The sequence below is a fragment of the Pelecanus crispus genome, chromosome 1 (assembly GCF_030463565.1).
Source record: "Pelecanus crispus isolate bPelCri1 chromosome 1, bPelCri1.pri, whole genome shotgun sequence".
In the NCBI taxonomy this organism is placed as follows: domain Eukaryota; kingdom Metazoa; phylum Chordata; class Aves; order Pelecaniformes; family Pelecanidae; genus Pelecanus; species Pelecanus crispus.
The window spans coordinates 168,529,611-168,556,960 of NC_134643.1; the positions used below are offsets into that span (position 1 = coordinate 168,529,611).

The 27,350-nt window shown below is 39.4% G+C and overlaps 1 protein-coding gene across 2 annotated transcripts in view; it reads left to right on the top strand.

Annotated features, from left to right (window-relative positions):
• The window catches only part of ABCC4 (ATP binding cassette subfamily C member 4 (PEL blood group)), a 154,192-nt gene that overhangs the window by 33,695 nt on the left and 93,147 nt on the right, over positions 1 to 27,350 (top strand). For both annotated transcript variants that reach the window (XM_075711521.1, XM_075711525.1), the window contains exons 9-18: positions 954 to 1,058; positions 5,388 to 5,477; positions 5,817 to 6,008; positions 7,551 to 7,645; positions 7,752 to 7,838; positions 19,978 to 20,074; positions 21,191 to 21,406; positions 23,470 to 23,610; positions 24,986 to 25,023; positions 25,385 to 25,485. In XM_075711521.1, the coding sequence (XP_075567636.1) occupies positions 954 to 1,058; positions 5,388 to 5,477; positions 5,817 to 6,008; positions 7,551 to 7,645; positions 7,752 to 7,838; positions 19,978 to 20,074; positions 21,191 to 21,406; positions 23,470 to 23,610; positions 24,986 to 25,023; positions 25,385 to 25,485 (1,162 nt within the window). The remainder of the gene's footprint in view (positions 1 to 953; positions 1,059 to 5,387; positions 5,478 to 5,816; positions 6,009 to 7,550; positions 7,646 to 7,751; positions 7,839 to 19,977; positions 20,075 to 21,190; positions 21,407 to 23,469; positions 23,611 to 24,985; positions 25,024 to 25,384; positions 25,486 to 27,350) is intronic.

Consider the following 27,350-nt stretch of genomic DNA (forward strand, 5'->3'; position numbering starts at 1 on the left):
ATTTCTGTAAGTCTTCAGCAGCTATCTCATGTCTGCAAACTGTTAGCTCAGTACTTGTTAACTAGTCTTGGCTTCCAAGATCAAGACCTATGCCTTTATGCTCTGTGATTCAAAGCATGATAGAATTCTTCTGGTTTTGTCTTAAAATTGTGGTAACTGTTATCCTTGAAAGTTTTCTCTAGAGTTTGCCCCTTTCCTTTCTAAATGTTTGGGCTATCTATAATCTAGCATCAGGCAAGGTGTGCTAGAAGTGTGGCTGTGGTACAAAATGAAACTTGAATGCAACTTGAAGGAGAGGTTCTCTGACTGTGATGTAATGTAGAAGTACAGTAGTGGAAGCACAAGGAACCAGTTACATGGGTGTAAGCAGTTGTTTTTGTTAATGCCCTGGACTTCAAAAGGAGGAGAGGTTCAGATAGTGTTCTGCAGCCTGTGACTTGAAGAATGCTTAACAGGGACAGTGGACAGCTTCTTACCATGACCTCATCGTTCTTCCGAGCAAAACAATGTAAGCCTTTACCATCAAAGCAGTGGAATGATAAGGTGTTGCAGTGAGGGTTTCGCCTCTTCTGCATGGGAAGAGGCAGTCAAACAATTGTAAGATTTGTCAGTGTTGCAAGAGACAGGGCGGGTTCTTAAGGTCCGTTAGCTTCAGGAAATCTGTTTTATTGAGCAGGTGGTTGTTGGAGTCCTGTAGTACTTTTATGCTATTAAATCTTCGCCTTTTTTGCAGGGGGGACGGGACAGGGGACAGTTAGCTATTTAGAGGTACACTGTTGAAGCAGTTGCGCATTGCTTTGGAAATGTAATTCCTTGATCACGTTGTGGTTGTTGTTCCCCCCGCCCCCACCCCATAATTAATGTTCTGTATGCAGCTTCCAAAAACATGTGCTTGGGTTCCTTTCCCACTCTCAGTCTCACATTAGGCAATACCCTGTGTTCTTTTATTGCAGAACTTTCTGATGCTTGATGAGGTCTCACACTTCAAGCCACAGCTACATGGTAATAATGAGAATATCATTCTTCATGTTCAGGATTTGACTTGCTATTGGGATAAGGTAAATTTACTTCTACTAAATGTAAAGTATATTGGTGCTGCAGGCATTTTAAGTCTAAAGAGCAGTATGTCTATGTATAGTGTGCTGATGTTTTGTGTTCCATCTTTTGTATATGAGAATCCTTTTAGTATGTTAAGATAACTCTGTAGAATAGTACTAAAAACACTATCAAGTGTATCTCAAAAGTATCTCCTCCTGAATATTATACTAAATGAAAATCTATGTGTTTCTATGTGAAAATACCTCTTGTTATTAAACAGCACTGTATTGTAGCTGAGATACTGTGCTGTCTGTCCTGAATTCCAGTTTAAGTAAGGTGGGCCTTAGTGCGTGGGCTTTTTTCTGTGAACTGAACGCTGATCAGTCAGTCCCATTAGTCTAGAACCAGTATAATACTATACTTCTCATAACAGATTTGAAAACTTTAGAGACTAATCTACATGTATTTGTTACTCTGTGTATTTTAATTGAGACTGTTCAGCTACAAATTGTTCTCTGCTTAAAATGCAGCAAAACCACCAAAATGACTAGAAAAAGGGACAATACACAGGTGATAAATCTGTTATGTCCTTTTCTGTAAGAAAGGCAAAGATTGACTGTTGTTTCTGTTTTAAAACTTCTATTGCTATGGTAAGCAGTAATTTGAGATGAATTGTTGGAGCTATTACGAGCTGCCAGTATTGTTGCACAAGGGAAGCTTCAGTCTCCATAAGAAATGCTGGAAGCTCCAAAAATGAATTTTGCATATAAATGTAATGCAAATAAGACATGTCACTATTTTCCTTTATATGCCCTCTTCCCCTACATGTGCTGTGTCCCAAGGAAGATAAAAGTGTGAAAACCTATGTGAGGATCTACCTATTACTACTACTACTGCTCAGCTGCAAAAGAAAATTGCTCTATTATTGTGCTTTACTTTCTCAGAGTTGTCTCTGTGACATGAATCTTTCTGAGACATTGAACAAATTTTAAAAAATTAATTTATATGAAAAACTTAATGGTGAATACATTCTAATGCAAAATGGAATGTATTTCTTTGTTTTGTTCCCAAACCAACATTGGTACCACTGTTAACAATTTATAGGAAATGGTTGCATAATATGCCCATAAAACACCTTCTTTTTTTTTTTTTTCATGAGTTGTTTATATTACATAAAGCAGGGCAGCATGACTGGAATTACTGGTTTCCTTTAGATTTAAAAAAAAAAAGAAACCAACAAGCCACCCACAAAACTGTTAATGTAATTTTCATTTTGATATTTAACTGCAGTGTGCATGGGAGAAGAATAGTTCTCCCAGAACTGTTAAGAGCTGCTCAGAAAGTTTCTCTTACATACTCTTCCAATGATGCAAAATAATTTTATAGAGTTGCTCACTGAGAAGATGATGAGTTCTGAGAGAGAGGAGTTATAAAAGGAATAATAAAATATGCTAGCCTTTGTCAAGTAACCGACTTAGCTTGCTACCCTGACTAGGTTTCTCAAGACTCTTTGGTACAGACACTGTACAGCTGGATGATAATTTTTTTTATTTTTAAAGATTGTGAGCCAAAAGAGATACTAAAAAAACCCCAACAAACCACAAATCCAAAATAACTGGAAGTAAAAAAGGGATTATTAGCTAGAGTTTTAGGAAAACAAGCTAACATGGTGTATTACAGTTTATCAAAAGATAAACAAAACCAATTAATTCATGGTCACACTCTTGTTTTACTAAGGCAAGTATTATCTTGAGTCCCACAGGCTAGTCTGATACCAGCATGGAACTGGGGATCGTTCAGCATGGGTTTTTCATTGATGTGCCTTGAATTTATAGAACAGTCTGTCTGCTCAGCTGAACAACTTCAGATTTAAACTTCAAGGATTTCAACAGAGGCCAAATTCATGCCTTGTAATTTTAGTCACTTAAATGAGGAGCCTAAGTAGTATGGTACTTCTGTGCAACATATGACCTCTGTATCCCTTAGATAGGATGAATTGCTTCCTTCTTTTGACTGTAGGGCGTGTAAGGTCTGCCCAAGCTCACCTAAGGAGTTGCTCGCCTGAAGGGATCATTCTTCTGTCCTTCTGTCTCTGTTCCCTCCCTTGTGATGGTGTTAATGCTTGTATGTACGACCTTGTGATGAACCAGTTCAGAGGGGTAAAGCAATAGAAAATGAATTGCTTTTAATGTGATTTGTTTTCTGATAGCTGAGTCCCATGAAAAACACATCTGCAAGGTTAGGCAAGAACAAGTGGTGGAAGAAGGGAAGTGAAAGACGCAGATAGTTGACGGGGCACAGGGGAGCTGGGAAGTTTGTCGTAATGAGCTGTGAGATGGACTTAGCTGTAATATTAGTCTGTGCTCTAAGTTAAGTGCCTCAGTTTAGTGCCTAAAAATAGGTGTAATGAATTCAGGACAAATTGTCTTTGATTATAAGGAACGCTGTTTTGCAAAAATACCATGCCCTTTAGGTGTTTGTGGCCATGCTGTTGGCTTGCATTACTACCTTTGTATAGGGTCTATGATGTCTTGCAATACCACTTTAATATATAATATTTGGGTAATGGTTTAAAAACTTTTCTGAAATTTGCTGTAATGTTTTTAGGCTCTTGTATTTTTTTTTTTTAAACCTGAGTGTGGGAGGAAATATCTTTGCACTTTTGTGAATACATAAACAGAACCTCAAGAGAGGTCTGAAGGAGGGCCCGTGTGTCTGAAAGCTTATTTACTTTTTCCATATAGACTAATTGATTTAATAAGTGATATTTTCTCTTCCTACAAACTCTGCATTAAAAACAACGCCTTGACTGCCATAAGTTGGTAGAGTTTCCCTGACCTTAGCACTGGCTGAGCACCTGAACTGTGTACTCCGACCGAGAAATCAAATTCATGGTAAAATGCTGATTGGAGAGGGTGGAGAAAAGGAAAAAAGACCCGTTGATGCCACCTTGTGGAAATTAATAGCAGCAACAAAAGTAGTTTTGCAGAGGCGTATAAGTTTGGGTTCTCACAGTGTGACTGATTTCGTGTGTACCCTGCAGTGCTTCTGCGAGGTGGGAGCTCTGATGGGGGACGGCAGCTTTGAGCTCTGGGTACGGTGCTGCCTAACCAAATATTTCTCCTGGCATGAGTGGACACGTGTGCTAGCCCAGCTCTCCCAGCTGTCAGAGGTGTGGATGGATACTGTACCTGTGTCTCTCTCAAATAATTTGAAACGAGTTGTGAGCTTCTGCTTTTCACAGTCCCAGAATTTGGTCATGCGGCATCTTTCGTGCAGGGTTAGGTGGTGGCCTCTTCAGCCTCTTGAGCTTCAAAGGGTGGCTGGAGATTTTAAGCAGTCTGCAAGCTGTTAAGAGGTACACTAGATATTCTTCACCTTGTTCTTCTTGCCTGAAGCTTAAGGCTGGGTTTTCGTTTGGTCCTTTAATAGAAATACTTTTCTTTTTTTTTTTAAATGCATATATGTTTGCATTTTAGTGTCAGTCATGCTTAGTGCCGGCTAAGATGCATGTAAAGGCAGATCCTGTTACAAGGGTGTTTTGCTTTAATGAGAGGGAGCTGCACCAGGCCCTTAGGAATTGCAGTTTAACATAGCTATTAAAGACGTGAGCATCCTTTCTTTTCACAAGAAATAGGCATTTTTACAAGCTTGATAGGAGAGGTGCAAAATGTGTTGGGAAATAAGCTCTTATCAGTAGTGTAACATAAAGGATAGGCATACTAAAAAGGAATATTAAACAAACAATCCTAGTGTAGTATATTTTCACACAAATAGCCCACTGTGTTGTCTGTGAAAAGTCTCTGAGAATCCACAATATACAAGGTGAAGTTATGTAAAATCAAACGGCATTTTTGTATTTTCGCTTTGGATAGAGCCTTGACTAGAGCAAACACAGACCTGGCTTTCCTGGGGCTCCGAGAGAGCTTCAGCCCTCCCTTTTTCCAGCATTTTTCCAGCTACTCTGAGTCGCCGGGCGCGCTGTGCTGGGGCCGCGAATGCTGGTGCGATGGCCGGCAGACAGCCCCTGTTTCCGAGGCTGCCACCCCAGCCTTGTGCTGAGCTGCAGTGAGGATGTGTGGGCTTTGAGGAAGCACTGCTTCTGCTGCCTTTGGCTTCCATATTCCTTGAACACTGTTTCTTCTGCATTACTTGTTTGTGGTGAAGGATCAAGGTCTTTCAAAAGTGTCTGCAAACTACTGAAGAAGAAAACTGTGCCTGAAAATATGGTGGGCCTATGGGTTGCTAATTTATAGTGATTTATGCGCATTGTGTTCTGTTTTTGAAGAGTTGTTTTGATGGTGCGTATTTCATTACTGAGGAAGCCTAACTTTTTCTCAAATCCATAGAGTTTAGAAAGCCCAGCACTTCAACAACTTTCATTTACTGTCAGACGAGGGGAATTATTGGCTGTGATTGGTCCTGTAGGAGCTGGAAAAGTAAGTCTCAACGTTTACTCCATTCTGTGGAGTTTTTATGTGTCTGTTAAACGTGGCTAGAAACTTGAAAATGTACAGTTCCTTTCTGTGTATCACATCAAGATACTGGCATTGAAGAAAGGCAGATATCCTGGGGGTGGGGAAGAGATGGTTAGGAGTTACAACTACTTTGTACGTTGCCTCTAGACTGCATGTAAAGGGTACTAGTGCTCTTCTACTGTTAGCAGTAGTTTGAGTGACAGGGTGAAACAGGCCATTGTGCCTCTAAACACTACTCTGTGATGTCTTTAATGCAGTCAAACTTTTCAATTTTTATTTTATTTTTTTAATCTTTTCCAGTCTTCACTCTTAAGTGCTGTGCTTGGTGAGCTGCCTAAGGACAAAGGTTTGATAAACGTTACTGGAAGAATTGCCTATGTTTCTCAGCAACCTTGGGTGTTTTCTGGTACAGTAAGAAGTAACATACTGTTTGACAAGGAATATGAGAAAGAAAAATATGAAAAAGTTTTAAAAGTCTGTGCTCTTAAAAAGGTATGGTTTTGTCTTTGCGTGTTTTATTTTCATTATCTTTATTTTTAGCTTAGTGTTCTTTCAGACTTGCGGTATGTGATGCAATATATAATATATAGAATTGATTACTATTAGTAGCATGTGAAATAAATCCTGTTGCTTAAGAGAAATACATGTAATTATTTTTGACATTTGTGTGTAAGCACATTCTTGTAATTCCTAAAACTTTCACTAGAGGGAGGTGTAGCTTATGTGAAGCACAGACAAATTGGGGAAAAAGCTATTCCCAATTATTTAATTTCATAATCACGTTTAGCCCTTTTCACTGGTATTATGGTAGGTGTGTGTAAATGCAATAAAAGGTGGAAAACAAATGATCAAGCTAGCGTTAATTGTGACTTCCATTTTGTAAATACCCTATATGCTTTTATAAAAATAAATGTCATGTATATCATGTATTATGCATTGCTAACAGCTATCAAAAGAACCTTAGTGCTATATATTGGAGAACTTGGTGAGCCCAAATAGTTTTATGAAAAAATATTTTTGAAAGGTCTGTGCGCAAAGGAGTTTGTGACATGAGAGATAGAAGAGGGTTAAGCCAGATTTGTCAAGAAACAGACATTTTGCTTGGCAGCTAAAAAGGTTTTATGCAGCATGTTACGATATTCCTGTCAGCAGCAACACAGGTGAAAAGCAGATGGTTACTGTGATGAAAAATTTTTTGCAAGGTTTTTATACATGGTAGATAGAGTTTTAATATCTCCTGCTGATACTCAGTCATACGCTGTTGTCTAAACTTAAGGTTTTAGTGACTTTAAAAGACAGCAAACTGCATTTAAAAAAAACCCACTTCATATTGGATGGTAGACTTGCTTTCATGGTTTTCTTTCAAATGTATGTGTCTTATAAAAGCTGTGAATAAACTTTCAGAGTATGTCTATAGCTTAATATAAAACTTCTGTATTTCCTGAATAGGAAATACAAGAATATGACATGGAACACTGTATAATTTTGTTCTCTTACTCGTAGTCCCAAGCCCCATAAATTAACCAAATTTGTGTGATGAATGTTGTGGTTATTTTTCTTGGATACATTGCAGTAAGAATAAAAATAATGCAGTTCTTGGGGATGTTGGCAAATGGAAGATAATTTGCTGATAATAGTTCAGTTTTATTTATTGTGACAGCTCATTTTGTTCTAGTAAAAAATAATTTACTGTTATACTTCATAATTTTTAGTTTGATTTTCTTGAATCGCCAGCAAATATTCCTTGTAACACTAAGAATAGTAGTGTTTCCCTCTGGCAAAGCTGTAGGAAAAAGTGAACTGTAAGATCTCACGTATTTTTTTCTGCTTTCTTAATTATGCTTTGCTGAAGGTACAAAGTCATAAAGTTAACTGTGGATATTTCATTTAGTAAATCCTTGTATTTTAATGTCAGATGATGTTAATACTTTTCAAATAAGAAAATGTTATGTTTAAACAGCTTTGTTGGTCTTTGAAGTTAAAATTACTTTAAAAAATAAAAAAATCTTGCTATCTGTTCTTTCACATTCACAGGACCTGGAATTACTAGCAAATGGTGACCTAACAGTAATAGGAGATCGTGGAGCTACGCTGAGCGGGGGACAGAAGGCCCGTGTAAATCTGGCCAGGCTAGTGTTTTCTGCTGTTTCTAAAATTTGCAAATTGTCAGAATTTAGTGACTAAAGTAAGCAAATGTAAGACTTTGTGATACTGACTTTTCTTTAAACTTTTTAGAGCTGTGTATCAAGATGCAGACATCTATCTTTTGGATGATCCACTGAGTGCAGTGGATGCTGAAGTTGGAAGACATTTGTTTGAAAAGTATGTTACTGCTTTATTTTCATTTAAAATACAGTTGTTATCTTCTAATTCCTTATAGAAAAACTTGAGAAAGCATTTTTTGGGAGATGGATCTCTTCACAATATTTAATGCATTCACTTTCTCCATTTATTTTATCTCTATTTTATGTATTTGGAAGATGTATAGTTTTTTTACTGTGTGTCTTTCATTTTGTTCTTTATTTTTAAAAGCCCTGTAACAGTCTGTTTTGAAGATATTATGATTAGAATCATTCTTACGGGAATATATGCCATTTTCTTGGGGAAAATGTCAGATTTCATACAAGAGTATTGGGGTTTATGAATATTGGGTTTTATGCTGAGTGAAGAATAATATGGGTGGGATTTTCAATCATTTCTTAGTTTGCTGCAGCATCATTTGCGTAGTAATAAGCACTTAATTCAAGTGGCTAAAGAAAAGGACAGAACTCTCTTAGATTCTTGAGTGATTTTTCATTTTGGTTCTTGAATGGTTGAAATTTCTCTTAGGTAGGTGAAACAGGGAACCGTGACCTGCAGAGTAGACTCTGCAGAGCAGAAATAGAGGAAAAGAGAATGTATAAGCTTACCATGAAAGAGAGAGATATTGGACCTTCCTTCATCCCTGAAGAAATAGGAGAGTATTCATTAAAAGTCAGGTTCCTTTCTCAATAAATTTCCTCTTCTCCATCTCTCTCTTCTTTCAAACTGCCTAATCTACAGCACATAGTGAGTATGAGAATAATCTAGTTATTCCCATCCAGGGTTTCGTCCTTGCTTCTTCATAGCCTGCGCCTCTTGGTATCAAAAGGTATGATCTAGAATTTATTAGAAGTAGAAGGAAAAAATGCCATTGACTGAATTCAGTGGGCTTTCGTTGAAGCCTTAAATGAGAGCATTTTCTTGAGCATACTTACATCCTTTGAATTCCGTGCTCCAGATACATGAATTAATTTGGGGTTGTTCCCTCCTCTCCACCCCTAGACAATCACAAAAACTTGTCTTGCAGAAATGTTCATAGAATTCGCATTGACCAGCATTGCATGCATGTTCTTTTTCCCCATGCAGGGAAGCTTTTACTATTTACATTTGAAAATTGTACATCCTATTGATGTTTGCAGTTTCAAATCTGGACATCCCTCTGAAACCCCATCAACATTTTGTTTTATTTTATTGATTTCTTCAAATGGCTACTGGTTGTTTCTATCAGCCAGTATGGAGTGAGAGTTTTATGATGCATAGGCTTTATGTTCATTATTCTATGCAGGATCATTTTCACCTGCCACGAGTGACAGACGGAGTTCATTACTTCTGTAGTTCACATACTCTTATCAAATTTCTTTAATGCCTGTTGAAGCTATCTAGGCTTTAGCTGCTGCTTTTCTGTTTCTGCACAAGATTGCTCTACAACTCTAGCATCTGACTCTGTCAGTGCCTGAGTTCTGAAAGTGCACCCACCTGAGCTGTTAACATGTCTTTCCCTTAAGTACAGTAGTGCCTTGCAAAGGAGGTTGGGTTGCCTCTTCAATTTATTCTACGTTTCATGTGAGCTGTGACACTGGGAGCATCTACATCCTACTGGAAAACTGGAAGTCTGGATTTTTGTACGTGCAAAACCATAAAAGAGCCAGAAACCATTGCTCTGCTAGCACAGCATATGTTTTGCTGATAAATGTGTGGATATGAGGAGGAATAAGGAGATTATCTTGGAGAATTTGCAACTCGGAAAACTAGCTGGGGTTCTTCCTTTACTTTCGTTTACTCTTCCTTACCAACTCTAGATCAGTTTGAGCAAAACAAATAAAAGTAGAATGAAGGCATTTTGTGGAGAAAATGGACTGGGTGGAGTAGTAGTGGCAAGGAAAACTGAGCAGTGCCTCACTGTTCAAGATCGTAAGGGAGGGCTTTTTTACAAACAGAAGTTGTTTTCTGAGGCCTTCATGGCAGCTGTGAAAGGTGCTGGGGGTAGTGGGGAGAGTATTGTGTTCAGTAGCTCACTTTGAAAAACAAGGCAGGGCATGTTCTTTAATGCTTCCTGAATAGTGCTAGAAATGTGGAGGGGAGAGAGAGAGACAGCACTTGGGCAAGAATGATTTCTTAGAACATGGTGCTGAGGAATGTCCGGGACACCACTTCATACAAGCTGGCCCCAGGAGTCCAAACCGCGAGGCATAAAACAATGGACAAGATGGAAGAAACAGGGCATTATTTAACGAGAATCTGAAATGGATATTGTTCAGTTTGCTTGCTCTTCCCCCCCCCCCCCCCCCCCTTGTAATTTTATATTAATGTTTAATTTTTTAGAAGTGTCTAGTCTATGTGTTTACGTCTAAAGATAGGTATGTTCCTAGTAATTCCCCGAAGCCGTCCCATCTGTGGATGGCTGGTTCATTACATTTGCTGTTTCTGCCTGTTCTGATCAGCTCCTGCAGTAAACAGTTTAAAATATATAAATACTTTTCAAATGAGAAAGAATGCAAGTAGCACAGCTCCAGCGGGAAAACAGTCCACGATATTATTAGTAAGGGATTGTGTCACTTAAGAATTTCTCCATAATGCAGACAAGTAGTTCCGTGGATGATGGAGCAGATAAAGCCAGTTTTCCAATGAATTCCTCTCTCCTGGTCAGATTCCTTGGGGCCTAGTAAGGTATAAACTGGAGATTCCCTATTTTTATGTTATTTGTAGCCTCTTTTCCTGTGAATTCTCTTGGTAGTTAACAGTAGACATGCTTAAGCCTTTTCCCAGTGGGGGGGCACCAGTATAGTTCTATGTTTCTGTATATATTTGTGTGTGCATATGAAAATATGCATATATTTTTTTATATATAAGTAAAATAAAAATAGCTTTTCATTAACTTTTAAGCAATGTGGTATTTTGAGACTTCTAGTTTTGAAATGAGGAACAACCATACAGGTGTGATAGCACATTTCCTTGTATGACGAAGTTTGGAATAGCCTGTGATGTTCTAAGAAAATCATTCTGTCTGCTTGGATCCCAAGAAATTTCCTGCTCTCCCTGTGCATCTCTGTAAACATATTTCGGTAGATTATATGGTTTCATATCACCTTTGGATAGAAATTAAATTGTGCCCCATCAGTGACGCTGACTCAGAAATGGTGTTTTTAAGAGTGAGTTTTATATTCCATCAGTCTGGAGAAGAGCATCTGTCTCAATAGGTATTGTTCTTCCCTTGTATCTTTTCCAGGGACAGGAGCTGTGTGCCAGTCTCAGTTGATGATCAGCCTGATTTCTTTCTGCTCCTCCTCTGTGCTTGTGAGAGTAGATAGAGTTGCAGGACGACAGTCTGGGAATCCTTTAAATCCAGACCTAAAGTTGTAGTGATATTTGAGAGTGGTATGCACAGGTGTATCATTCCTGCTATCAAACAGAATTCTGCAAATCTGTTTGTTTAGCAGGAGGCTGGTTTGAGTGTATGGTCTTTTGTCTTTTCTCTCTCAACTTTGCCTCTAGGTAAAACTAGATAAAAGCTGCAGAAGGTATCACAGCATTTATCACAGCACAGTAGTGAACTTTAGCTTCTATTCAGATGGAGCGCCTTGGTAGTAGGTGATGGCCTCCCATAGGAACTCAAGGGACATGTAACTGGGCAGTGGGTCATGGGGTAACCATATGTTGAGGCTGACTGGAGAGTCACCTGGCAAGTTGTTGTGTCAAGAGGGCTTTGGAAGGTACCCAATTTGTCGTTGTAAGTCCAGTCGTGTTCAGTGCACTGAACTATCACGATTGCGGATGCACAAATAATGTAGGCACCTTTTGTCTAGTCATGCTGCATGAACTACCACGGCCACACCTAAAGCATCTGGTCGCATTCAATGAGAACTGTCACGGCTAGACCAATGAATCAAAGCAATTTATTAAAGCAACAGACACACAGGTTCTTTGGATTACCGGCGATAAATTCACTGACTGCAAGGCACATGCAAATACCAAAGCATGGGTAACACAGATGCATCAAAAGATATAAAGTAACTCTATATAGAGGTTTTTAAGTTTCCCGGGGAGGCACTTAGCACAACCAAGTGTTCAAATCTTACCCAAAGGTGTCCCAGTGGGGGGGAAGAGAGGCTCAGCCCTTCGACTGATCCTAGAAGTCAGAGTGGTATGCGATGGTATCTTCCCTAACATCCCCTCTCTCTTAGGCTAATGTATACTATTTTTTACCTTTCAGGTGGAGCTTGAGTGACTCTAGTCATACATACTTTGTGATGATTGGTGTAAAACTTTCTCGCTTCACTTTAAAGGTATAGGCTAGGAAAAATTCAAAGCGCAAGCTCAGTGAGGAGTGGTCTCACCTTAGAGGCGGGTAGGTTTTGGGATGGAGGTGTGTTTTGGTATTATAATGATATTATAATTAGCAAAGTTTACCAAAGGGCAGCATTTTGTCAAAAACATGACAGGTTGTTGGCCCAGGGTCTCATATTATACCCTTTCCTATTGTCCTTCTTCATTCATCCATCGTTTGCCCAAGTTCTCGCAGTGTTCCATTATACTGCACTCTGTTCCTTTGGTAAGTACATCTACAGTAAATTGTTTGCCATGTTCTGGCACAGTCAGGACTGTACAGGGACTAAAAGCAGCAGCAATAAGGCGACAAATGCTTCATCTTTTCGTGTCCATAGATAGACCAAGTCTCTGGGCTTGATGGAGTGTAGTGGGGAATCCAAGGGCACGGGAGCTGCCCCGGCTGGGCAGAATGCTTCACAGCAGTCCCATCTGGGGTGCCACACAGAGCCTGGCCGTGGTGTCTCTACACCGCTCCACCCTGCGGGCAGTTCCCCTTAGAGCCAACACACCAGGTTCCCCTGGTGTTGCCGACGTCTAAGGTTGCAAGCCCAGGAAACTTCCATGAAATGAATTCCTTGCATGCCAGCTGCACTCCACCCTGGAGGCTTCCTCAGTGCTGTGCCTTTCCTAAAATTGTGAATCTAAGTTTAATCTCTAAATCACCTCCAGTAGTTACTCCACACAAGTTGACCAGGTGTCCTGAAAGATAGTCTCTCCATTTGCCATCTGAGGTAACTGAGCATACCTCTGCAAGAGAGGGAAAGGAGCAGGCATGGTTTTGTAGCAAAGGTGTCCTTCATAATTGCAGAAAAAGGTGAGAAAGAATTGAACTGATGGCAAAGGAGAGTGGGGAAATTCCATGTGGGGAAATTCCATCATGTGAAGTGCATGGATTAAGAGATCCTGAATTCCTCAGTGCATTGTTACCTAAGGCCCAGAAGTGCTTGAGAGGAGGGGCAAAATGAAGTAGAGAAAATTAAAAAAAGGAATTTTTTTTTTTTTTTTTTTAAATTGGATATACAGATCTGAATATTTACTTTGTCTGTTTAAAGTAATTTGATTTTTTGGAGCCCTTAGGAGTCCACGAATGCTTCTGGTCTCATATCTCTCAAAGTGGCCTATGCTTGTAGATCTCCTATAACACTGAAACTTTAAGGAAAAAGTGCTATTATGGTGGTATAGGTAATTAAAAGCAAGTGGAGCTCATCAGTCCTGTAAAACTAGCAGATAAAAGTTAGAAGGTCTCGTTTCCTTAGAGGGATTACAGACACAATGAGTGTGTCAGAGGAACCAAGCAAAGATAACCCTGGCATGTACTCGTCAGTGCTGTGTTTAAAGGCATATACATACTACCTGCATTGTCCACTGGTGACAAGTGTACAGGGGAGTTCGTGTGTAAATTTAATGATTTCACTCTGCTCCATTTCAGGTAGATCTCTCTAAATCAAGGATACCTCTAAGGCTTCCCACTTTGTGTTTCACACCTCATCCATGCTCATTACGACTCTCATACCACTGCAGTGGTTACAGCCCTAATAAGAAGTACTGGGCGAACTGGAATGCCCTGTACCTCTTTTTTTTTTTTTTTTTTTTTTTTTTTTTTTTATTACAGGTGTTGCTCTTAAAAACATATTAGTTATACCTTTACATTTAGATGACAGAGCTGAAATTCCGTGAGCTTTGTTGTGTTTATTGTAGGGAATATGTTTGAAAGATATGAATATATTGTAGTAATGTTGCTTGGGGTTTGAGGGTTTGCGGGTGTTTTTTGTTTTTTGGTTTTTTTTTTTAGGAAGCGAAAAGCGTAAATGTGATCACTGTACATTGTGTGTTTTAAAAAAACTGTAAAATTTTACAGTTTTTATCTCAGAAATGTGTGTGGTTTTGTTTTTGTTTTTTTTTAATCATGCAATATAAAAGACAAAAAAACCCACTTGCAGAACTCCAGTGTGGTTGTGTGCTTTAGTGGTCTGTGGGTGCAGTTGCAAAACAGTATTATGAATACTAAACCAGAAATGGGCTCAAGAGTATGCAAATTCATGTAGCAAAAGTTCACAAAGAGCTACTTAAACACTAAGATCTCTGGCTAAAAAAGTCCCTAATAATGTGGGCTCTGGAAGCAGGAAATGTGTACCAAGGGAAGCATCACTATGTGTTTGCTTATATACTTTCTCCAGCCATTCACTACTGGCTGGTACCCAGGACAGGGGGATGGATTTTGTGGACCTTTATTTTGTGCCAGAACAGTTGTCCTTACACGTTAGCCCAGTGGAGGCTGGGACTTGTCACGAGGTGGAGATAAATGGTTAGCAAGATAAACACAGAAGTAGAAACAGCATAGTAGAAGTAGGTGTGGGGTTTTTTTTGTCTCTGGCAAACATACCACAGCTTTTTTTTTTTTCCCCTGAAATTTTGTAAACTTCGAAATGTACAAAAACAACTGGGGGATTGTTCTCCCTAAACCACTTAAATTTGAAGGGAAAAGAGAGGAAAGCAAATGTAGTAAGTAAATTAATATAACAAAGGCTTTATGCCTGTGAGCACTTCTGCATGTGATTTAATTTCATTTCAGTGGTTATCTCCATTGAAACGAATATAAGTATTAACTACAGTGAAGTTAAACTTGCATGTGAACTTCCAAAAAAGAGAGGTAAAAAGAACGGTAAGGGAGAAAATGGAATCATTAAAGAGGAGACACTTTGCAGAGGTGAAAGAAAGCTGGTTCTTGGAGATAAAAACTTAAAAAAGATTAAAGAACAACTTGTCTCAAAGAAAAGAAAACCTGATAGAGAAGGAAGAACATATGAGGATTCATATGCATGAAAGCGCCAAGACACTGCCTTTGCATAGAGGAGCACCGTGTTGTTGTAGGCCCCCTTCTGAGTAAGTGTGTTCTGCTCCATGCCCTGCAGTATCAAAGCTCAAGCGAATCTTTTTTTTCTTAATTGCATGGAAGTTTGCTGTCAAAGTGCAATGGGTTTTTTAAATGGGTGCTAGTATACTCTTGCTTAGGTTTGTTAACTTAAAATGTTTCTTCGTTTATTTTTGTCAAACTGGAAGACTGTAATTTCTGGAGAGATCTATCCTGAGTTTGGTATTCCTGATGATGAATGAAGGTCATTGATGCTACGTTTTCAGGGGCTAGAAAACCAGGCAATGCTTCAGACAGTTCTGGAGATGAACAGGGATTTAGAAAGTCTTGGTTGCAGGATGTGAATTAATAGATGCACACAGCAGGGATAAGTGCAAAGTGTTGACTCCATGAACATACTATGAGCAGGGACCAGTAGTGCGGTAGTTTTATGGAAAAGGAGGTGCAGACTGGGTAGATCACAAATCCAGTATGTCAGCAATGTCATGCTCTTGTTAAGGAAACTGCACCCTGGGATTTATGACCAGTACTGTATCTGGCAGTACAGGTAAAGTAATCCTCCTGTTATGTTTTGTACCTGTAAGGTCTCAACTGGAATAATGTTTCAATTTTGTGCACTTCCAAAAAGTGTAGACTAGCTTCAGGCTCCAGTATAGCCCATCAAGGACATTTGGGTGTCAAGGGCAGGGGCGGGGGGCGAAGGGGAGGGAGGGGGAGGAGGAAACCCTTTCTCACTTAAAAGGAGGGGAAAAAGGATTTGGGGGACTATTTTTTTTATGGAAGAGAGAGACTTAATGTATAAAGGGACTGTGCACACCGGTATAAACTGGTCTATTGTCCTCCAGGAAGCAGTGGATTTAAATTGTACGAGAAGATGTGAACTTGGACTTTGGGGGGGGGGGGGGGGGGGGGGGAATAGTAATGGTAAAGGTAGCTTCCCCCCAGAATACATGTTCAAGGATGTTGAGATTTCTGTTGTTGAGTTTAAAACAAACAAACATACAGACCAACCTATCCAATGTCTGTCAGGAATGGTTTAAGTTTACGTTGGTTCTTACTTGGGGAAGAGGATGCAGCTTTCATAGTCCCTTCATCCCCATTTTCCTTGTACTGAAGAGGCTGAAGAACCTTTGGGTTTTCCCTGTCTGCATCTCTTCTGGCTGTGTGCATGTGTCTGCATGTGCTTGTGTATTTAATAAATGTGGCAATGGCAACTGCATCAAGAGGAAATGGGCTTAAGCTGCGCCAGGGGAGGTTTAGACTGGAAATTAGGAAAAATTTCTTTACGGAAAGGGTGGTCAGGCATTGGAACAGGCTGCCCAGAGAGGTGGTGGAGTCACCATCCCTGGAGGCATTTAAAAAATGGGTAGATGTGGCACTTCGGGATATGGTTTAGTCTGGTCTACCCTTGATTAGTCTAGAGTGGGCTTGGTAGTGTAGGTTAATGGTTGGACTGGATGATCTTAAAGGTCTTTTCCAACCTAGATGATTCTATGATTCTATGATTTTGTGCAGTAGTTCATCCTGCTGTCATGCGTTAAATGTGCCCACAAGTCTAACTAACAGAGTATGCCCCTCGAGAGAGTAATGGAGAAGCGCAAAGAAGGTGAACTTTGTGGGGTTTTAAACAACAAGTAAAAAGGTGGTGGCAGTTCTGGGGGTACTGCAGCAGGTATCTGAACTCTTGGACCAGGTATGTCCCCTGCTGAGGAAGGCTTTCCCTGGATTCTCTCTGTTGTCAGTGAGAAAGGGAGTCGCTGTCAGATGGTGGCTCACCTAGAATTGATGGTTGCTTTTCTTCAGCTACACAGAGCAGTATTTCTAAAAGTAGATGTGCAATGAAACTAAGCCTTAGTGAACCAGCTGTAAACATAAATACACATGGACTTTTTTTTTTTTCCTTTTTCAGCTCTAAGACAATACCAAGTTTTTGCTAATAAGAATTCAGTGAGCTCTCAAGAGTTTTGTGTCAGCCCTTTTATCACATTCGGTTTTGCTGAGCCTCCCTTTGAACTCTGGTATTTGTTTTCTGTGGCAGCCAAGGCACCGTACAAACTTAATGCTCACTGTAAACTGCAGAATGGATGTTGTCAAATGGGAGAGAGAGTATTTAAAAGAAAAAAAAAATTTAAAAAAAAGGTTTCAAACATAAAGCTCAAGTAGTTTGATATTTTGAAACACGTTAAGTATATACGTAGTATTTTACTAGTTTTGCAACTTCTGTGCTTCATGATGATACAGTATTTTAAATGGCAAAATTTTCTAGTGAGCTGTCTGAGCAGTGAGTTGTTTAACTTGGTAATAGATCTAAGTATACGCTCTTTGTTGAGATTTTTCCTCCCTGTGCTCATGCCAGTGAATTGTGACAACAATTTTTCTACTCACCTGTTATCAAGAAACTATTCAGCTATCTTCTTTCTACCCAGATAGACATCAAATCGAGAGTTGTTGTTTTTTTAGAAATTCTCTATTGAGCGACCTGATAGATCAGTGGAAATTTATATTTTCCACAGAGGTCATTTTTGCTTTCTCTCCTGAGATCACGCAGGATGCTGTGCTGACAGCTCTGGCAGTTCTAATTGGTTTGCTCTGATGCTAACCCACTTCCCACTCCCCACCCCCCCCAATGCAAACTTAAAGTGCAGTGGGCTCGCCGTGACTCAGGATCAAGGTTTAAAGGTTTTCAGCCATCAGATTTTCTCGTTTGTCCCAGTCAGCTGTTGGACATACATCTGGAACACAGAAAATTCAGTGATCAAAGTGGTGTATATAGGCTTTGGGACTATGTAAGGGAAAGCTAGATCTCTTCACGGTGAATACCTGATATGTTCTCTTTTGGCAGCTTTCTTGCTAGGCAAGTAAATATCCTGTAGCCTCTCTGATCTCTGTCCAGTTCTCTGGACAGGTTTTGTTGAAGATTATGTCTTGTTGCGTGTCTTCAGCTGGTGCTCTAGTTGCCATGTGGCTTGTTTCAGTGACTGCTCAGAGGGGTGGACAGTAACCACACCAGAATAATACTCCTACAAAGAGCTTGGTGTATAAATAGTTGCAGCTGCTCAAATAGTTATGCTGCTGCAAATACCTTGATGAATTGTTATCTTGGCCACCTAAGCATGACATCATGTGTTTACAGTTGCTTCTTGAATGCTGCATAGCAAGCATGTAACTTTCTCAGGAAGAGTATTGCTTTTAACTTAATTTTATTTGGAACACTATAACATACTTTCTGCATGTAATTATGCTGACTAGTACTAGTATTAACCATTTTATAGTACTCTACTTCCTACAGTCTTCGCAGGTGGGATAAAATAGATGTTAAAAGCTGTGTAGGGAGTTAATTGGGTATACAATGTGAATGTGTGAAACACAGTAAGCAATATGATATCATTGCTGTTAAGCTCATGTTCTTTTTTTTTTTGCCTTACTCCCCTTACTGCTTATTTGCATTTCTGCATTGAATTTGTACTATTGGATTGCTGTGGTTTTGCTTGTGTGTTTTTGGAGAACGGGGAGAGAGAATATGGGGGGGAAAGGGGTTTTTTTGTTCTTTTTTGGTGAGTGCCACCCTCCTGTGTCACATTAGCAAATGGGAGTTAGCATGTTAGCGAAAATAAGGCCAACAGGAGCGGATCTGTGGAGAAAAACGCACAGTGCCAAGGTCCCCGTGCAGTTCAGAAAGTTTTGCTTTGAGCAGGCTGTAGCCTGGCCCTGTGGGCTTCATTCCTCGTCAGCTGAGTACTGATGAGGGGTGCTACTGAAGTGTGTGTTCCTGCTTGGTTTTGTCTAGCAGTCCAGTTCATGGGCCCCAATACCACTCAACAGTATGAGCAGCAGCGGATTGAGGTGACACAACTGGGAGATGATCTTCAAAAGGGCACTCCTGATCCAAATGGAAAATGCTAATGTATACACCTTCAGTGGACACTTCAGTTCTAGATAATACCAGTTTTCCTTGTTTTCTTAAGATAGTGAGTAGTTGAGAAAGGGGCATCCTCTGAAAGGGTTTGTCTCCCTGCTGTGTTACTGTGGGGATGAAGGCAATGAGAGTGTTGGTAGTGTTGGATACTCAGTTGTGTCTGTGCTGTCCCTGTTGTACATGAAGAGGCATGCTTGCAGACCTCTGCACTTGTAAACCATTGCTCCACTGCTGTGGTTTTGGGGTTTGTTTTGTTTCGGGTGTGGGGGTTTTTTTTGGGTTTGGTTTTTTTTTTTTGGCTCCAGCAGCCTTCAAGGCTCTGCTGAAAAGATACCAGGTATCTTTTCTGCTAAAACTGTATAGGATTGAACTGTACTTGCTGACTGGTTCTGGTATGCCCAGTCCCTTCTTCACTTCTCTCTCCAAATCCCAAATTTCTGGGGAAGTCTCTAGGGTAAGAAGGTAAGGTACTGGAGAGGAAGGTAAGCCCTGATTCCATAGGAGAAGGACAGAGATGGTTGAAGGATCTCGCTCCTCTACCTTAATACATACCTGGATGTAGCTCAGATCAGTAGTGCTGTTTACTTCTCCAGAACTCTTAGTGGCTCACTGTTACAGCTGCTTTGAAAGCTCATCTCCAAGAATTTTATTGGCTGTATTTTTTCCATAATTGCCCACAGTATGTTGCCCTGCTTTCTCTTTCCGTTAGTTTAATTTTTGTTAAATACCCTCTTTGCAATTCAGCTTATGACATGTACATTTGTTACGAGGATGTTTAAGACAATTTGAATGAAATGTCCTTAAGATATTTCTTCCTCTTTTGCCCCAGACCAGAAATACGAAATTTCTTTTCCCTACCTTGAAAACTTACAAAGTTAAATAAGGAACATGTTTGTTCAGTGTAATTTTTTTATAAATGTAATAAGCACAGGCATCTTTTTTTCCTACTTTAAACACTGTATAATTGAATAGAAGACATTTTCCAGAAACAGTCAAAATGTTTTAGGACTCTTCATTTTTTAATTAATTTTTCCATGTCTTTGCAGGTGTATTTGTCAGGCCTTACATCAGAAGATCTCTGTTTTGGTCACTCACCAGTTGCAGTATCTCCGTGCTGCAAATCAGATTCTAATTTTAAAAGATGTAAGTGATTTCAGTGTCTATACTTTTATATCTCACATACTTTCTAATTATCCTTTTTATCTAAGAATTAAAAAAAAAAAGGTTAAGATTTTTAATTTTGGTTTGTAAATATGTTTTCTGCCTACTAATGACTATATAGGTTTTTAAAGATTTATAATTATTATTACGTTGATTTTTCTTAGAATACCTTCCCAGAAAAATCTGTTTCTGAATTTTGTCATGCATATGCACAATCTTACATATTAATTTTTATCTCACATATGTATAAAATAGTGTGAGAGAACTACTTATTTTGAGACTATGTTAATGCTTTGCTTTTATTCTTGCTTCTTACACTTTTGTGTGAATTAAGAACTATGTTGATTTTTGCAACCAGTCCCTTTTTTAAATTAAGGCTGAAAAATGGTCACAGATACCTTTGAGAACAAGCAGGCCTTGTTCAACAACTGGTTCCTTCCAAACTTCATTGTACCAGATATTCACGGGTAGAGGGGAAATGCAGAAACTTCAGCTGGTTGTTTTTTTTCTCTTTTTAAGGTTGCGTAGTGAAGTACTTCACATTACTTTGATGCTTCACAAAGTTGCAAAAAAAGGACACTAGCTGTCTCCTCCCATTTAGATCTCTTTGAGAGTTACAGTAGCTTTCTAGAAATGAGTTTGTGATAAAGCTGTAAGAAGTGTGGAAACGGTCTGTGTTGCTTCTTGTAGAGCTCTGTGAGGACCAGAAAATTAAGCTGTTGTTTACCCCTAGCCTGGAGTAATATAAAAAGACTGATGGTTATGTATGTAGTTCAACAGCTTGTCCTAAAGCTGCATGGCGGTCTCCTGCAGCTTCTCCAAGGAAGTAATTCTCACCTGGCTGTACCTGGGACTTTTGTCATCGTGGTTGTATGCTCCTTGTCCTGGTTAGCTGCCGGAAGGGACTGGTTAGAGGGTGAAGAGCTTGTTTCTGCTCCTCTAAATGAGGACCTGATAGTTAGAGACTTCAGCTTGGTTACTGCAGTGGGATGTGTGCTCAGCAACTGCAGAACCCCGGAGGCAGCAGGAATAGATAGGAAAAAATGTCCTTTACAGAAAGCGTATAATAAAGATAATCAAAGCTTATATTAATTGTAGGGTAAAATGATGGGGAAAGGTACCTATTCAGAGTTCCTGAGATCTGGCATCGACTTTGCTTCCCTTTTGAAAAAAGATGAGGAGGTAGAACAGCTGTCGGTTCCAGGAACCCCCAACCTGAAGTCTGCCCGGAGCCGAACCTTCTCGGAGTCCTCTGTCTGGTCCCAGGATTCTTCTGCCCAATCGCAGAAAGACGGAGCACTGGAACAACCACCTGTGAGTGCTCAAAGGAGAGACATGTCTCAATGCTTGTCTGGCTGTTTTTTTAACTTAAACTGCGATAAGGACTCTCCCTGCTGCATTTGAATTTCAGGGATTGTTGGATGGCATTGGCAGGGGAGAGCTCACCCACGCCGAGCTGTGGGTGCTGTGCTTGGCTGGCAGACCTGCCACCTGGGCTGCAGAGGGCAGGCATCCCACAGCTCTGCGCTGTTCTGTGCAAACTCAGCAGAGTGAGTTTGTTCAGGTTCAGCCTGAGATCTGCTGGATGCAGGAAGCATTCTTCTAAGTGTCCAAAGATGCCGCACTGTGCTTCCTTCATCTTGTCCTCTGACAGCGGTGCTTTAAAGGGGCAGTACCACTGTATTGGGTGGGTTCTGTCTGTTCGTGCAGTGCTGAGCTCAAATTAATACTTTCCCTGAAATCCTGAGCTCTGGGAAGTGCATGCAGAAGCAGTGGCTTTATACAAAGTCTGCGTTTGCATGGCTGGCATTAACATACCCATGTGACCTTGAGCTGGCCCCGAGGGGGTAACCTCGGGACACCACTGCATTGGTCATAGAATCATAGAATTGTTTAGGTTGGAAAAGACCTTTAAGATCATCCAGTCCAACCATTAACCCACACTACCAAGTCTACTCTAAGCCAAAGTGTCTCCCCAGCCCTTCTGCTGGTGAAAACAGAATGCTTTGTATGGTGCCAGTTTGACTTCCCAGTGCCTTCTTATCTCTTGGTCTGCACAGTGCAAAAGCAGCCGTAAGGTTTCTGTACCGGGGGGCCTTCTGCTGGTGTGCGTGCATTCACGCAAAACAGCACAGGAGCCCTGTAACCCTGCTAGGCTTGTGCTAGCACTGCATCCAGGGAACACACGGAATTCCTGTGTGTCCCTGATGATTGTCACCTTTATGCTATGGGTATATATTAATTCATTTTATTTTCTGTAATACAAAGCAGTGAGAAACAAACAAACAAACAAAAAATACTACTACAGACTTTTTGTTTTATACCTTTTTGGAGGAATGGTTTTATGCCCAAAAGCCAGTAAACCAGTAAACTTACCTGATACTATTAATGTCCCAGTAGTGACTCCACTATTAAATCCACAAAGGTATGCCAAACTTTTTAGCAGCATTAGAGCTGTTGGGTGGGGAGGGGGACGGGGGCAGGGCTGGAGAAACAAAAAACCAAGATAGGCTTCTCTTCTCTTATAGGCAAGTAGGTGGGATTTCTCCTTTCACATCTGAGTCAGGTCTGTTGATTCCACTGCTCTTGTACAGCCATGTCTGCTGAAAACAGTGGATGTGTAACACTTTATTTTGAATTGGCACTAGTTTTTCTGTCACGTATACTGTAAAAAAAAATCAGAATTTTTTTCATTTGAATGGTTCTTTTACCTTCTTTATGCCTGTCTCATTTTTTTGCTTTTCTGTCTTTCAGTGTCCCCCATCCATATGATTTCTCATTTGTCATTTTACATGTTTTCCCTATTAACAGATGCTTTGTTGGTACTTACAGGGACTTGATTAGAACTTTATGGGTAATTTGTTACTCTGGGCATATGTTGATTGATTTTGGTGCATACTTGCAGAAGAGTATTTACTTCAAATACTTTTCTGAAAATGAAAGGTTACACACACTTGCATTCTGAAAACAGAATCTTTCCCAAGTCAAAGCCTTAGTTTCCAGAGCTGTTATGACTGAAGGTAGTATATAAGAAAAGAAAAGTATATAAGAAAAGAAAAACCTGGTAGCTAGTAGCTAAACAGCAGTCAGTTAGAGTAAATATTTCTGGCTGTAAATGAAGTCATGCTACATTCTGTGGTGCAATGCAAAATAAAATCCTCACAGTGTCATTCTGCAGAGTAGATTTTTCAGTATTACTGCACTGAGACTAATTTTTTTTTGTCAAAGCTATAGTTCTGATATTTAAAGTTTTTATATGTGTAATCATTTTATCTCCTTATTTAATTGTTTGCTAATTCTGAACCATGATTTTCAAGTGGCTTAGTCTGAATCTGTGACTGCAAGGTTGATGTTTTTTATTCTGGTTGTTTTTTCAGGCTGAAAATGCACTGGCTGCAGTGCCAGAGGAGAGTCGCTCTGAGGGAAAAATAAACTTTAAGGTTTACAGAAAATATTTCACTGCGGGAGCAAACTACTTTGTGATTTTTGTACTTTTAGTATTCAATATTTTGGCACAGGTAAGTTGTCAGGAGCCATAAATAACTTTGAATGTATTTTGGGTTCACCTTTTTTTTTTCCTTTTTCTTTTTTTTTTTTTTCTTCTTAACATAGCATATGCTTGTTACTGTGATGTTTCATCTAAAATGTTTGGGATCATAGTGTTCTTTAATTTTGTAGCATACTTGATCAAATTTTATATATCAGCATGGAGTTTTGGTATAGCATTGAGAGATCTTGCACTGATCCTTATTTCAACAGTTTTAATACTTCAATTAAATAATTATTTTACTGGCAGCATGGCACAAAAGTTATAAGCTAGTCTAATTTTTGGAGATAGAGAACAAAATCATAAAGTGTTTAAAGTAGTGTCTAACAAATCTGAACAGTCAGTATGTTTCTAATTAAGGAGGGTAAAGAGATTTACTGGGTATGGGAGGACAGAGTCTGACAGAAGTGTTAAAAGAAAAGCTCATCTGCTGATTAGTGCAGGTTATGAGAAGGGCTAGAAGGAGGGTCACTGTTTAGCAGAATAAGAAAGTGAGGAAAAGGATAGGCAAATATTGTGTGTAATGCAGTCTGTAGCAGGTATGTAAAAGAATTTTTAAACAAGGAACATTACTTTGAAACTTACTGAAAGAAATGGTGAGCTGAGGAAGCTGCGTGAAGATAGCTTATTGCCTTTTTCTCTGTTTCCTGCTGAGAAAGCTTAAATTCATTTCATGGAAATGATTGGTCTTGGCTGTTAAAAATAGTCTATATATGTTACTTTCTTCTTGCTTGTCTTTGAATTGAGTCTGCTGGAAAGATAGCTGAGCAAGATCAAATCTCTGCAGTAGACCGCCCAGAACTTTAAATTCACGTGAACAGAGGTGTATTTTGAGATAAATAACCCTGTTACAAGTTTGTAGTCACCTCTCGGTGCGGAAGGAAGGTGGCAGTAAGACTTTTTCCCTCCCTCTCTTCTCTCATCCTCCTTCAACCCTGTTTCTGGTAATTATCTCCCGTAAACACCAATTTCTGGACTGGTAACATCAGAAAGTTTGTTCATCAAAAAGCATTTTGGAATATCTCTAGTAGCAAATTTAGGAACTGAAAAAATGAGTTCTTTAATGTGCATTAACATACATTAGGAAGAGCTACTATATTTTGTTTGCTTAAGTGTATTGCTTTCCTTTAGTTTGCTATCATGTAAGGTAATTTAAGGTAACTTCTTTCTTTGTAGAGGGTTCTAATGCACCTTCTAATGTGCTTTGCAAATTTCTGCTGGTCTGGAAAGACTGGATGGCATACTTTCCTGAATATGTGATGTTTTCCCAGAGAACATGAAAGAATAGCAAGGAAATTTAATTTTCTAATGATTTTTTAATTTTGTATTTGCCTCTTTTACTCAAGGTGGCATATGTTCTCCAGGACTGGTGGCTTTCTTACTGGTAAGTTGATGATAATAACTGGTCAGTCATTTCTGCCTTTTCAGTCAAGTGCTGTTTGTCTAATAGAAATCAGCGTTGTATGGGGGGTGGTGGTGGTGGAAACCTGTTCTAGGAAACTTCAGAATATGCTTGATCTTTTTCTGATCTCTGCTTTTTGTCTGGGGAAAAAAAAATAAACTTTGTGCTGAAGTGTAGCCTGTGATCACTTCTGCTCATGGTGAGATGCATGAAAACATCAGTACATGGGATCTTTTGAACTGGAGATTTCAACAGAGTTGGATCTAGAAATGGTTAAACATTCTCATGAATATTTGTAGAATGTGATTTTTATGATCGTTATCTTCTGTGCGCATTTCCACAGGGCAAATCATCAAGAAAAGTTGAATGTCACAACAAATGGAAATAACGGAGCAAATGAGACTGAACATCTAGACCTTAACTTTTATTTGGGAATTTATGCAGGTAATTACACATGCACGTGTGTGTGTCTAAAGAACTATTTATTATCTGACCTATCATAATAAACAGTTTTGAGAGGTGGGAAGAAATGGCAATGTGGGGAAATGTGATTTCTAGCAGTAACTGAATAATGTCTTAACAGATTAAGAGCCTGAGTCTTGCTTCCTGACTAAATTAATTGGAATAAATAAAGTAAAAACATCTAACAGAAGAAATAGGTTGAATCCAGACTATTAATTTGCTTTGCCTGGATTTTGGAAAGTAAACTAGGAATTGCGTATTCAAAAAGTCAGTCACTGTAAGGTTGTGGTTATTGTCTATACTAATAGGTCATTGAGCTAAATCTTCAGTCATTATATGGATGGGCAAGAGGGATTAGAAATGGATCTTCATTCTGTGCTGTTCTAAAACTTGGTCTGGCTACATTCCTTCTGAAGTGCCATAGCAAAAGAACCAGTTTTTAAAAAGCATCCTAGATGGATATGCAAAGCAGGATGTTAAAAAAACATTTCAATATATTTCAATAGGTAGCCATATGCTTCTGAATATCCAGAAAAGGGCATTGATTCTTGTACTCAGGCATCCAAACATCTTGAAATACTGCTCCGAAATGTAGTAACAATTGGCATAGAAAAATCATGTGTAGAAATACGCTCTCAGACTCTGCTATTTAGCACTTATAATGATGGAGGTGTAAGTGATAGGTCTAAGAAAACAGGTGGAATACTAGAAGAATATGCATTGAATGTATTCAGAATCATCTCTCATGGGTGAGAGGATAGGTGGAGGATTTTTTGTTTGGGTTTTTTTCGGGAATCCACGTGATCTAAGTGCTTGACAGAAAACATTGTGCTTGGCCTGGGAAGCAACAATTTAGGAGCCAGATAAACTTGGCACTCACTTTCTCTGTGTAATGTCTTATTTCATGAGCCGTTCCAGTGGGCTGCACAGTATGATTAAGTATGGCAAACTTGGCTTTCTCTGACCGTATAACCTAAACCATGTTATGGAAAATTTTATCCTTTAAGGCAAATTTTGTTCTAGATAGCAGAACAGCAAAAGTTACCTTTCATATTGAAATGTTCAGGTGGCTTAGTGAGATATTTGCAATAGTTGAACAGACAGCATTGATTTACCTATGCAAAATTGTAGGTGAAGTTTAAAAAGTTATAAAATATAGTACACTTCATATGAAGTATATAATAATCTAACTTACCTTTTTCTGTAACCTCTGAAACTGTATAAAATAATTTAACGTTTTTATTTCTGATTCTCAATGTTTGGAACAAGAAAAAAAAAAATCGCCATGATAGTTCTTTCCTGGATCTTGTTTCTATGAGACAAAGATTTAGAAGAGTAGAAATTCTGTTAATGGGAAACCCTGTTGGCCCGAACTGAGGTGCTGATTCCAAACCTTTTCTATAAAGTGAGTGTGCAAAGAGTCCTTGTCTCTCTCATACCGAGGTGGTAAGCTTGTAAATGGGGAAAGCAAAAACCTTCAGTGTGAGACAGGATGAAGGACTTCAAAGTAAGTCGCGTTCCTCCCCTGCTCCCCAGCCGTTAAGTCTTTTCAGGCGATTCGTTTGGTGAGGGTCATGCCAGCAGCTTCCAGTGGCTTCCAAGCCTGAGTGAAGTTGTACAGAAATGTGGGGTTCCCAGGACATAAAATCATAGAATCGTTTTGGTTAGAAAAGACCTTTAAGATCATCCAGTCCAACCATTAACCTAACATTACCAAGTCCACCACTAAAGCAATTAAGGGTAGAGTAGCAACCCCACGCCTCCTGGCTTGGTGGCTGGATCATTTATAATGAAAGTAAAAACTAGGAATCATTAAGATTGGAAAGGGCCTCTAAGACATGCTCCCT